This window comes from Dicentrarchus labrax, unplaced genomic scaffold (genome assembly GCF_905237075.1).
Source record: "Dicentrarchus labrax unplaced genomic scaffold, dlabrax2021, whole genome shotgun sequence".
Classification (NCBI taxonomy): domain Eukaryota; kingdom Metazoa; phylum Chordata; class Actinopteri; family Moronidae; genus Dicentrarchus; species Dicentrarchus labrax.
The window spans coordinates 8,241,449-8,255,168 of NW_026136719.1; the positions used below are offsets into that span (position 1 = coordinate 8,241,449).

Consider the following 13,720-nt stretch of genomic DNA (forward strand, 5'->3'; position numbering starts at 1 on the left):
GCCACATTATTGTTTTATTTCATCTTATTTTACTGGATTATTATTGTCATAGTTTGGGTAATTTTATCTATAAAAAAATTGTGTAATAGCTAAAATGGTAACACTCAAGTGCCTCAAAATTGTACTTAAGCACAGCACTGTGTAAATGTATTTAGGTACTTGGATTTAGAAGGTATTTATTATTTTAATTCTAATCTGCACAGAAGACATTAAAACATCTGTTTCAGTAGTTTGTACATAAAACAACACATGTGCAGTTCTTCTTAGATTTTAAACAAAACATCTAGATTAGTGTGAAACCTATATAATACAGTTTATAGTTGTGTCATGCAGTTGTTTAGACTCTTTTTCTACGACAGTGAGGAAACAATTTAATGTTTATCTGAGTCGCCACCAGAGGGCAGACTCTCCCAATGCCAAACCGGAAGTGGAAGCGGATGTCCTCATTTATCTCCACCGAAGAAGAAGCCGAACGATCAACAATCACAAAGTGTAGATTTATTTTTTTTTTTTCTGCTCGTTTTCAGCACAATTGTCTCCATTACCGGATAGTTTCGACACAGAAAAAAAAAGGACACCATGCCCGTCATTTGTGCGGTTGTAGGGTGCAACAATAAGTTTGTCAAAGGATCGGAAATAAGATTTTACCGGTAAGTTTTAACCGGTTGAACGGAAGTTTTTTTTCGGCACACATCAGTTAGCTTAACGTTTATTTACTCTTAACATGGAAAAAAAAAAAAAAACTTTGTTATTAACTTGTACGTTCATCGACGATATTGCCTCTTGAATAATGAAAGTAGTAAAGTCACGTTAAAACAATATTGCGACTTTAACGTCCTGGTGTTTGGTGAATCCGAGCTGACGTTAACGTTGGTCCTCAAAGCGATATTAACTCCACATTAGCAACCATTAAAACCATCACACAGTGCGACATCTCTTCTGGTATTAGTGTGTGTGTAAGGCTGAACCATACTCCAGCAACAACAGGATATTACTAAGTGTATCATTTCACCTGAAAACCTCCTAAATGTACAGCACATTAAAGTGCCTGTCCAAATATATATTGTACACTGGAAACATTTTAGGTTTGACATCAAAAATATGGGACTATATACGATATTATCGCGTATCGTGGTGATAAAAAAACACATTTATCGTGGTTTCCATGGTGATAATCGTGAGTATTCTTGCAGGGATTGACTTGAAAAAGCTGTGTAGCTCACCAGAATACGCTCCTATAATGATTGCATGATTTATTTTGAAAAAGGGGGGCGTAGGTTAGACAACATCTTTCCAAAATCCGGCTCGGCTTTGCCTGTTTTATCCCCCACAAAATTAAAGTAAGATTAGACCGGATGTACTGAAATATTAAGGATTGCAGTACATGCAAAAAAATAAATGTTTTTCTTTAGAAAACGTAAGGTAAAGTGATTCCAGTATGTTTTAGTGCCGTCAAAGTGTGTGTTTTCATGATTATCGTGATAATATCGTGTATCGCAATTATTTTTGCCAAGATAATTGTGACGTTAAATGTTCATATCGCCCCATGCCTAGACAAGAGTTTGCATTTCAGCTTTTATTTGCAGGTATTTGCATTAAGATCTTGAAACAGATGTTTCTTGTTGTTTCTTCTCTCAGTTTTCAGACAGCCTTTGTATCTAAAAAGGTGTAAGAAATAGTAGACCAGAGCAGTCTATGGGAGAAAAACCAAGCTATTTTGAAGCTTAGCTGAAGGTGGAAAAATTCACACATTGCACAAACGTTGCCTATAGCCAGTACAACCGTTGGAATGTCCTGAAGAGAAAATAAGCCGCTGGTGTACTGAGCAACAGACGTCGAACCGGTAGATCTAGGAAAACATCCACAGTTGATAACAGAGACTTTGTGAGAGCTGTAAAGACAAGCTCTAAAACAACTGTCAGTGACATCTTCCACAGCCTCCTGAGGGCAGGAGTGAAGGTATTACAATTCACCGTTTGCAGAAGACTTCAGGAACAAAAGTACGGACTAACAGAGGTTACACAGGAGGATGTAAACCACACATCAGCAATAAGAATTGGAATTTGCCCAAAAAAAGTTATAGAGATGAGGCTCAAAACTTCTGGGAAAAGTTTTACGGAGTGATGAGACAATGGTTAACCTTTACCAAAGTGATGGAAAGGCTGACGTGAGAAGAAAGAAATGCTCTGCTCGTGATCCCAAGCACACAAGCTCATCTGTGGATTGGGCTCGCATGGCTGCTTCTGGGACGGGTTCATTGATCTTCATTGATGATGTAACACATGATGGCAGCAGCAGAATGAAGTTGGATCTCCACAGAAACATTTTGTCAGCCACTTTAAGGAGCAATGCATCCAAACTGATCAGGACATCCTAAACCCTATTGAGAATGCATTTCACCTGCCAAAGAGGGATTCATCTTTTGATGTCAAACCCAAATAAAGGAACCTAATCTAATGTTTTTAGTTTGCAGTAAAAATAAAGAAATTGGCCCCGCTGTTCCAATAGCTTTTCCATCAACAAATTGAATTTATCTAAGAAAATACAGTGAGTAAAGATACAATAATACGTCTTAACTATTTGCTCTTTCCACTGCTGTATTTTATCACATATAGTTGTCTTACATTAGTCTGATTTTGTGAACAGACGTGTCAGTGACAGACAGTTTTACCATATCAGCAGGGCTCCAGAGTGCGACCAATTTTTAAGAGTGCGACTAATCATTTTTCTAGGTCGTATTAGATCTCTCTGTGTTCTCCTGCGACCGAACTCACACACTCATGGTAGGATCATATCGTGTTCTAAACCAATAAGAGACAGAGCTCGGGCGGGTCTTTGCCTCTGATTGGCTGTGGTCCCGTTCACCGCGCTAAATTGTGTGTGTTTAAAAAGCAAGTAGAGGTGCATGTTACTTAAATGTAGAGTATGATTAAGTGCAAACAATTCATAAAGAACAAACTTGTCTGGCCATAAAAAAGAGCAGCAAGTTACATTAAAAATGTTATAAAAGATAAATACAAGAACATTTTGCAGGCTGGTAAGTGACTTTAAAGTAGATAACAGTGAACAAATGAGGTGAATAGATTAGGTGTCTGCTGACATGTTGAATGTCTGTATGATTGTAGCAGTTAAAAAAAAGCCCACAGAACTGGCACAGGGGGCGGCCCACCAAGCCAGGATATGTGCGGTGAATGGTTCCTTTTTTGAGGTTCTCCGCATCCCCAACAGAATAAAGGAAGCTCCCTCTTGCAAAACATCTCAATGTAACACAGACCATCTGTGGTATATTGAGAGCATGACTTCCTGCCGTCTGGTGCTGTATTTTTGGACCCAGCAGCCTACATAAATATCTTAGTCCGTCACCTGAGAATCTGTATCTCTTTATCTTTATGTATATCTCTTTGCAACTTCATCAGCTGTGTTTTTTAATCTCAATTACTGCAATAAAACACATATTTATGAAACCTCTGATGGCATTTTGACAAGCAGTCTTCATTAGCATAGCAATATAACACTTGGCCTGAGTAATAATACTACCACTTGAATCAATATAAAAAGACTGTTGCAACTACAAACAGCCAACAGATTTCAATGAAATGAGAAATGACAATATATATGTAATATTTTAATGCAGGATAATTAAAATGATGCAACATACTTAGAAAGACTATTGACATGGACATGCTAAAACACATTAATTCCTAAAAAAAAAAAAAAGGTAGGCGCACCAGTGCAACCAATGCAAAAAGTAAGTCTGGAGCCCTGATCAGGTATGCTGAGGCTTGCCAAACTAAGCACATATCAAACTTCAAAGTCGGCTTTATGTTTACGCGGTTACAAAGAGCTTTCAGGCAGTGTAGTTGGGACTAGAAAAAAAAAAGTTTGAAACTAAAAATCAACTTAAACATAAACTAGTAATATAAATGAATAAAATACTCAAAGCAAGTACAAAGACAGCAAACCTGCACTTACACACTAAACCTTTTAACATGTAGGGTTAAAGAGGACTTATGATGTCGATAAAATGTTACTGCATAAAATGTTGTACACTGGTTGATGCTTCAGACAACTGCGTAGGCCCACTTGATTATTTCCAACACATAGCATAGAAAAGACTGTATAAGTTAGAGATTTGGAAAGCATCCTGACCTGGTGTTAAGATAACTGTGTCCAGTTGTAAATGTACAGAGTTAAAGACGTATTTGTTCTCATCTAGTTTGACAGTTTACCATCAGGTTGGCGGTCATCATCGTAGCAGGTGTGATGGTTGAAATCATGCAGCCTGGTTTGAAGCTGTTTCCTCCGTCTCCTGTGTATCAGGTTCCCACTCAGCAAACCTCAACTTGCTGCCAAATGGGTGCACAGCCTGGGGATGAAAAACTTCATCCCGACTGCCAACACCTGTCTCTGCTCGGAGCATTTCCGGACGGACTGCTTCAGAGACTACAATGGCAAACAGTTTCTGCGGGAGGATGCAGTGCCCACCATATTCACCCAAGGGCATGATTCATCAAAGGTGTGGGTTCACAATATTATCTAGACTATTCTTCAGTCATTCTTCACTATTCAGTCCAAACAAGTCAAACTGTTTTACTCTGAAGTGAATAGATAACAATAGATGTGAAAATTCCACAGATTGAACTTCGGAAAAGAGGGGTGGTGCCAAAGGAGACGAACGTCGCAAATCAGATAGGACCACCAGCAGACAGAGACAGAGTGAGAGAGGCCAGTCTACGCAGAGACAAAAGAGGAGGAATGAGGGTGAGTTTTCTCTCTCTCTCTCTCTCTCTCTCTCTCCCACTGTTGTCTGTACTGTGGGCAGACAGTGTTGTATTAAGTATCATACCAGACAGACGACTCCTTTTTGAAGAATACCTGTTTTAAGTAGTAGGTGGGGATAAAACCTGCATAAATACCTTAAATCCTTAGCTTCCCTCATTGTCCTGATTGTCACACAAAAACAACAAACTGATGTTACAGTTTAAGAAGGTAGAATTTGATTTCACATTGATCCTTTTGACTTAAAAACTGTCAAAAGTGTTTTATTTGAACTTGTTATTGACATAACGGGAGTCTACGCAAGGCTCCAGAGACCGGGGTCTAGTTTATCAAAATGTAATAGTGAGAAATGAATGTTCTTATTGTCAGAGGCATCACTGGAGCCAGTCAGAGCTGAACACTCACCAGCATCCAGTGATTAAACTGGATCACTTGTAACAAAGTAATCTCTGTGCTGCCTTAAGAGCATTAAACCACAATTTTTCACATGTCTGGTTTCTTCGTATGATCGACCACAGCAAATACATTAACTACCGTGGAGATAATTTACCTGAGCATAAAATGTACTTATTTATTTTGTCACAGGGTGGACGAGGAAGCCGTGGGGGAAAACAAATGTCTGACAGGTGAGACAGCATGTGGGTGTTTCTTCATTCTCACAGTAGCTCTAATGAATTATACAATAGAAGTATGTCTTTATAGTTTGCACCTATCTGTCTCTGCTATTCAGTTATAGCCCATCTCAGATAAACCTGCTGCTAGGCACCTGCTAGGTTTGTGTGGGGAATGGGGATGATTGCCGAGCCTAAATGGAAATTTAGCTTCTTCTTCTGACTCCGTTTGTAATGTGGCCATCACCAGACTTTATTGTGATACAGAAAAATACAAATGAAGAGCTACTGGTGACATATCTTACATTCCTGGGGTCCTAATGTAAGTTATGATGCATTTCTCTTCCTTTATATGCACAGATATATTTTCAGCACAGGTACAATAGATAAAAAAAAACACTATTCCAACATTTACTAGTTAGAAATTCATGGTTAAAGAGGCAGACACACACATTTCCTCACCCACAGTGGCTTAATAGAGCAGAACGAAATACAGCTACATGTTGCATTCTAAGTAGAGGGCTTTATTCAGCTTTGACTTACAGAGGTTACAATAGATTCAAATAACAACCCAGTTTCATGCCAGGGGGGAGGGACTTTTACTCGTCTAACCTTGCTTGTTTATCTAGTATCACAGCTGGCCATAGGCGGTGACCTGTCTAGTTAAAGTATATGCATATATTGATTCAAGAAAGAAAAAATATAGTGTGTGAATTGTGATTAACTCATTATATTCTTTACTCTTATATTACACACGCATATGTGGGGAATCAGAAGTTAATGTATGACAAGATGAGGCAGGTTTCCCAAGTGTTGGTGCTCTCAACACATTTTAAATTGCACTATTGTATCTGTATCAGTGTAGGAGTTTTCAAAAGCTGGTTTACCTTTAGGCCCCTGACTGGTTAATGAGATTAATTCAATCTGAATGTGGATAGACATTTCATAATGATGTGAAAGACAAAACTGTCCCCAGGTTTTCAGCCCTCAGTTAATGTTTCATAATATTTGTTTGTCATTGCCAGACTGGAGGAGTTTATATATTTAGCTGTGATCATTTTATACTGTCAGATATAAATGAAACTGTAATTAAAGACAACCATTGAGCGGGAAAATGCTTCAAGAAATTGTTGCACAAGCCACTCGGAAATGTCAGTGTTTCATCTTGTGCACGCAGACAGACCATCGGAGCCAAGAGCAGAGTGTACGACAACAAAGGCCGACTGATCTCCAACAGCAAGGACATGTGCGACTGTCTGGATGAGGACTGCATGGGCTGCTTCTACCCCTGCCCCGAATGCGGCTCGCGCAAGTGTGGAGTGGAGTGCCGCTGCGACAGGAAGTGGCTTTACGAACAGGTGGAGGTGGAAGGTGGAGAGATCATCCGAAACAAGTTTGCCAGTTAATTAGCAGTGACAGTTCCAGGGAGCTTCTGGGGGATCAAAACACGCTCTTTCCCTGAACTCAGCTGCAAAGTTAGTCCGATGTACCTTTCAAAACTTTAAAAAAAAGAATCTTCCATTATGTTCACTGATATTTATCAGGTTTTACAAAGTTCCTGCCCGTGGTAGAAAACTATAAGAATAATGTAAGTATTTTGCCGAATGCTGGATGTTCATTTTGTCCTTTGTCTGTTGCGCTCTCCAGTGAAAATGTTTGTGCGCTATTCTGTGTTAATAAACATTAAGAACAATGTTTAAGACTGCACTGTTGATGTGCTGTAACATCTGAAGAGGGGGGAATAACTTGACTCAGTAATTTCAGTCTCAAGTGAAATCCCAAATTCCACTTTGTCCCATTGAGTTGCTTAATTTTGTCTATTTTAAAGATATTTCTAATGTTTGTTTTACTTACATAATAAGTAAAAGAAGAAAATATATAAGAAATCATATTAGTGGGAGAAAAACATTTCAGTCTTTGTTGTGATCGAGCTCCAAAACACTATGTTTGACTTCTCTTGTGATATCTCCACTCAAACATCATATCTTCAGGGACTGCTGATCACAGTCAGAACCGCTCCACTGAAACACTCTTACAGATAACAGTTAATCCAAGAGAAAGCATACTGGTTTTAGTGGTTAAAATTCTTCTTCTTTGGGAGCTGCTGTAAATCACAAAATTAACAATATTCTCTCTAAAGAAAGTGGTTCAAAGATGAGGTCTTAACCTTTCTCACTGTCTAGTCTCACTGTATATCTGTCCAAAGGTTAGTCATAGGCATGTGTAAGAGAAGTAATCCCTAAATCACAACATACCCTCCTTTTTTCACAGCCAAAAGTCATGATTCCATTATGCCTCCTATAGAAAGCACTATCAGTGTGATGTTATATTAAGGCCTTTTAACAAGTAAAGACATTAATGTGTCTGTGAGTCATCTCTATAATCCACCTATAAATCCCCTTTTAGTTTTCTAATTAGTTTTTATCTCCATTAGGTCATTTTTGCCTAATTATCACAGACTGGACACTAGAGGACCCATATTTTTACTTCCCCTACACACTGACCAAAGGCAATATGCAAGCAGCATGACTCAGCAGTTCATTACGCTGGCTAAAGGAAGAGTTGCTCAGACAGTAATGTCTCATTCATACACATCCTACTGTCCTTGAGCACAGCTATAGGTCAAGTGTCATACAGTCCAGGGATGCTTTGCTCTGTGTGCTGTGGCTGGAAAGCATCCTGCCAAATCTCAACTTTGACGAATTACAATGGTGGATATTAATGCAAATTAAATGCTGTAGTCCTCATTGTCTTGTAGGGGGAATGTGATGAGCAGTCAGCTTTACCATAATATGGCAAAAAACGATGTTTTTATAAATCTAGGTGTGCTGTTTTGTTATTTTTGCTCTGTTTTCATTGCCGGCGTCCTCTTAATGCATTTTATAGCTCATTTTTAGAGGGCTACATATAAACGAAGCTTATTAATATTTATAAAACCTAGTCGATGAGAGCAGAGAGCGAGTCGATGCAAACAAGACATTCATCAAAGCAGCTGAAAGTTTTGCTTCAAGCTCGAATTTAATTTACTTTTAGTTAACATATTTTCTTAGTGGGGCAGTACAGGAGATACTCCAGAACCAGATATCAGCCTTTAAATGACACATACCGCCTTATACCAGCTGCTGGCAGGAATATTAAGCACATTAGTTATTGTTATGTTGATTTGAGGAAATTCCTTGTATTTGTAACTTTTCATCTAGCACCATTCAGCATTCATTTATTTATGTGTGGAGAACAAACAGAATATACAGTAAAAAGTTTCTATCATTTTTTTAACTGTGACACGGAGTGGGTATCTCAACATCTACTTGATGGATTGCCATGAAATCTCCTCCGGAAGAAATATCCTAATGACTTTGGTGATCCTAGCTTTTCCTTTAGTGCCACCATGAGGTTCACATTTGTAGTTTTTAATGAAATATCTTGTGAATTATTGAGTAGCTTGCCGTGAAATTTGATACAGATATTCATATTCCCCTCAGGATGAATTGTAATAACTGTAGCCATCCCATAACTGAAATGAGCGCTATCATTAGGTCCAAATTTGAATCTGTCCACTACATTTAGAGACCAACTTTGTATAAAACGAATGACATTGATGTTAGCGTGCTGACATTTGCTCAAAGCACCTCTGTGCCTTAATAGAGCCTCACAGAGCCACTATCATGGCTGTGGTCTTGTTAATAGGCTACATAATTTCATTTGCTTACACAAAGCAGCCTGGTTGCCGTGGGAATGAATAAATTACTGTTTGTTTCAGAGGAGGGCTGCAGCTCTGATACATTTCAGTTTGGTGTGCCTCACTCACACCAGTACTCTTACTGTTTATAATCACACATTAATTACATCCAGGCTGCCAAATTAGAGCAATAACAAAAATCATACAGAAACAAATGCAGGAAAGCACAGTTCAGCAAAGAAGCTTAAAACAGCTTTCTCTTGCAAATTCCCGTGGTACATATTCATGAGCCCTGAGTGCTTTTAACAGCCGTTAATAAAAGATAGTAGTGATAATATTGTGCCCTGGACCGTGCCGTAACCTTCTAAAAAATCTATTGTCCGTAGTTTTTAGAAAATTCAACTCAAGGCTGAATTCATCATGGCCTGACACAAAGCCATCCACTACATAACCATGTCCATTTCCTCCCTCCAGCAGAGCGACAGACTCGTCTATAAACTTGATAAAATGTCTATCTAAATATTGGCTGCGGCAGTCATTAGTGAGAGGAGAGCACAGACCTCCAGGGATCCACTGGATAAAAACAAGCCACTGTTAAAGGACACCAATGACCTGAAAGGACTGAAACCTGTCAGCATATCCAGCCCGCAGTTCACTTTGAACTGGTGATGTGTCAGAAGAGTTTGTGTAAGTGTGTGTAGAGTTAAAGGCTGAAACAAAATCTATGAATGTGATGGTGAGAAGGTTGACAGAGAAGAAATGGGGTTGTTGTAGTGACTGCAGCATAGGTAGTTGGATTGATGAAGTGAGGCAGTGGCCCCAAGTTACTGAGAAAGGTACCTTATATGGATGGCAATCTTAATGTTATTAAAATTTTACATACTGGTGAGATATTTGTTACAACAGTAGCCAGAACTAGAGAATCAGTCAAGAATTGCATTGAATCATCACAGACCAGTTAAAAACGTAAATACAAAATGTAGCCGACAGCATACATTTGATGACCGTGATGCTTTTGCATTAGTGCGGCATGAAGGAAAGCGAAGGAAGGTATAAGGAAAAACAGAAGAGCAACTCTTCCTCAGGTGACTGAGAATGTCATTGCAGGATGTGAAGAGACTGCGTCAGCAGGAACAGTCCATTTACACAGAGGGATATTATAATCGGGTCTGCAGTGCATGAACCGCTCATTACAAAGATGAATGCACATTTGAGAGTTAAGTGGTGCATTCATAGGCACTGGTCTACATAAATGTGGAAAAGAGAGATATGGTCAGATGAGTCATCCTTCACCATATTCTCAACAAGTGGGCAAATGCATGTATGGTGAACACAGTACAGGCCTGAATGCTTTACCCCCACAGTGAGGGGATCTGATGGCTCTGTTGTGCTTTTGGGGCCATTTTGCTGGCATGGTTTGGGTCCACTTGATCCTTTAGAGGGAAAGCTCACTACAAATTAATATAAAGTCGTTCTGAGTGATCAGCTTTAACCTATGATGAGACATTTATATCCTGATGGGACTGGTCTATTCCAGGATGACAATTCTCCTATCCATATAGGGATAGAGGGGTCACTGAGTAGATTGATGAGTATGAAAATGATGTGAATCATATGCTTTGGCCTTCACAGTTATTAGATCTCAAACCAATTAAACACCTTTTGGCAGATTTTGGACCGATGTGCTCGACAGTGCTCCACCTTGATAAATCACCTAATGGGGAAATATATATAGGAAGAATGGTGTTCATCCCTCCGTAGAGTTCCACAGACTTCAATCAATTTGACATCCTCAAATGTCTCATTTTGTCCCCAACGCAAAGGTATTCAGTTTACTGTTGGAACCAAAGAAACTAGAAAATATTCACATTTAAGAAGCTAAAATCAGAGAATTTGGACAATTATTTAAAAAAATTATTCAAAACGATTAATTGATCATCAAAATAGTGGGCAATTAATTTAATAGTTAACTGCTAAACAATTAATTGACTAATTGCTGCAGCTCTAACAAACTCCATCACCTTACTAAGACACTTTAAGTTTTTATTTTAATTTGTGCTGGTTAAACGCTTACTTCACCATGCTAACATGCTCTCAATGACAATTCTAACGTGTTGATGTTTAGCATGTATAATGTTAACCATGTTCACAATCTTAGTTTAGCATGTTAGCATGATAACTTACTAATTAGAACACAAAGAGTAGCTGAGGCCGAAGGGAATGTCATTAAAGGTATTTGTTCATAAAAACAACTTAAAGTTTTGATCTGACGATGATGGCGCTGCATAAAAAGGGATCCCCAAAGTTATTACAATTCGTCCTTGTGATGCATTTTCACAATTTCTTGAAACTTTTTTTTTTTATTTTAAAAGAAAAATGATTCATCAAACAAACAACAGAGACATTATGACCGATACCAATTATTACCTCCTGCCCTAAAATAATATGTCGTCCTGCTTTTGTCTATTTAGCAATGGGCGGAAGACAACAAATTAACCTGAACCTCTGGCAAGAAGCTGATGTTTTCACGTACAGGTTTGTTGCTTTATGAGCTGCTTATCTCTTAAACAACAGATTTCCTTGAAAGTTACTGGTCAGCCTCTGGCCAAAGAGCGATTAATTAGAGGTCGGTATCAAGTTAGATATGGGATTCCTGTCATGAATGCCTTTTTTTTTTTTTAGCCGTAACTATTAAACTAACAGAGATCACAAATATCGATTTCCAACTTTAGCTCTAGGGTTTGGGATCGATTAATTCAATTCGACCAAAGCTGTAAGTGGTAGAAATTATGTCTTTGGGGAGTTATTCAGCACTGGTGGAGGTTTGTGCCCTTCTAATGCCTTTTATTCGCCAATATTTCTAGATAAGGACTTTATCGCTGTCAAGAACGTCTTTATCTCCATCTCCCCGAGATTCATTCACAGGTCACATATATCCTGTGCTGGCTGTGTGCTTCAGGGTGCTTGTATTGAAATAAAAAAAAATGTTGATGTTGTGATATAGTACAGGCTAACAGGCAGTGCTCTCACACACACTACCTTCAGGCCACAGTCCATCTGTCATGTCTTCAAATACTCCTCCACTACAAGCAACTTGGGTCAGGTTTGCCTGCAGGGTCGGTTACTGCTGCTTCTAGTCTCAACTCCTTTTTCCTTCCAGCCTCCAAACTAACTTTTCTGTCTCAGAAATACTTCTCTCTGTCATATATATTTTCTCCCTGAACCTGCCACAATGTACTTTCTGTAAAATTCCAGCATTGGATTTCTTTCCAACCTCTTTTTCCACAATGTATCATTCTGCTCCATTACAAAGCATTAAATGAGCAAGCTCCAACCTCTCTCTTTTTCGACCTATTACAAGCATACGCCCCCGTCCAGGTCACTCAGGACGGCTGACCAGTTACTCCTTGTTCTAACAAGATTGAGGCTAAACACAGAGGAGATCGCGCCTTTGCAGCTGAAGCCTGAAGCCTGGAATGAGCTGCCTCTGCATGTTAAGCTGGCCCCCACCCTGCCTGCTTTTAAATCCAATCTTAAAACACATTTTTAACACACAATGAGTGTTACTTTTTTAAATATTATTGTTGTTTTAAATAAAGTTGGATAGGATTATGTTGTATCATTAATCATTTCATTGATTGTCTCCCTTGTTAGGGCACTTTGACCTTTGCACTATGGCTGGTGGAAATATGGTTGAATACGTTTTCTACAGTTGTACAAATCACTCCAGATTAAGGCTCCAAATTAGATTTGCTGGCAAAAATGTGACAAAATACACTGATTTCTGAAGTAACTCCAGTTCTTAAAAAGTTTCTAAACTTCACAAAAAGACAATGTCACTATTCTATCCATTTCTTTGCCATATGTGAGCTATAATAGTCCATTTTACAAGCTATAAAAATAAATATGTCATCATTTGGAGCTGCTCTTTCTTTTTCCTCCTCCTTTTTCACTTCATTTTATAAATAAACTGGGAAGCAACTAGTCCGTCTGCCCCCCTACAGGGTCAACACTGTCATGCCTCAAAGCAAACATTAAATACTAAAATAAATCATGGCATGATGATTTTCCTAATGACATTCCTTCACTGCGCTAATGTTGATGACACTTTACACTTTTAGCCAGAATTAGATGCTGTCCACACTAAAAAAAGATCATGTTAGGGCAAAGCTAAGGCAAAGGTGCCAAGTCACAACACTGTAGGTAGCAATTAACAGCATGTCTTGTTATGAGTGAGTTCTCTGTCATTAGCAGGGGCCTCAAGGTATGTCCAGATTAATAAGATGTTACTCTAACAATATGCAGACACAGAAGCTGCTCCTGTTTTTGGCTCAAAACAAGCCTTTTCTGTTCTCTATCACAAAAACGGTGATAGAGTACAGTGGACTTCAAAGGGAGAAAGATGATTTATCATTCTTCTCATTTCTCTGCAAAGATGTTCATTAGTTCTGTCTTTGAAGAGTTTTGAATCCTACTTTCCTGAATTTTAAAACTCCTCCGCTGAGTACTGCTGGGGTTTGACTTCTTATATTTTTGTTGAGTGCTGATATTGAGTCCTCTTCTAGTGAAAATACACAATGAACGCCTGTTGTTTGGAGGAACTTCATGAGCGGTCACCTCCATTAACCAAGAAGAAATCTTAATCACAGGG

The 13,720-nt window shown here is 38.7% G+C and overlaps 1 protein-coding gene across 1 annotated transcript; it reads left to right on the forward strand.

Annotated features, from left to right (window-relative positions):
* Window positions 1–445: 445 nt before the first annotated feature.
* arl14ep (ADP-ribosylation factor-like 14 effector protein) lies at window positions 446–7,085 on the forward strand. Its single transcript, XM_051378947.1, has 5 exons — window positions 446–650; window positions 4,321–4,516; window positions 4,636–4,761; window positions 5,365–5,405; window positions 6,568–7,085. Exons 1-5 carry the CDS (start codon window positions 580–582, stop codon window positions 6,794–6,796), a joined length of 663 nt encoding a protein of 220 aa, XP_051234907.1. The 5' UTR covers window positions 446–579; the 3' UTR covers window positions 6,797–7,085.
* Window positions 7,086–13,720: the final 6,635 nt, after the last annotated feature.

Bases quoted from the DNA above. Each gene is read 5' to 3' on its own strand.
- arl14ep (XM_051378947.1), top strand. From the start codon at position 580: ATGCCCGTCATTTGTGCGGTTGTAGGGTGCAACAATAAGTTTGTCAAA. The intron at 4,762-5,364 runs GTGAGTTTTCTC...ATTTTGTCACAG, and splicing joins ACAAAAGAGGAGGAATGAGG to GGTGGACGAGGAAGCCGTGG. The intron at 5,406-6,567 runs GTGAGACAGCAT...TTGTGCACGCAG, and splicing joins GGAAAACAAATGTCTGACAG to ACAGACCATCGGAGCCAAGA.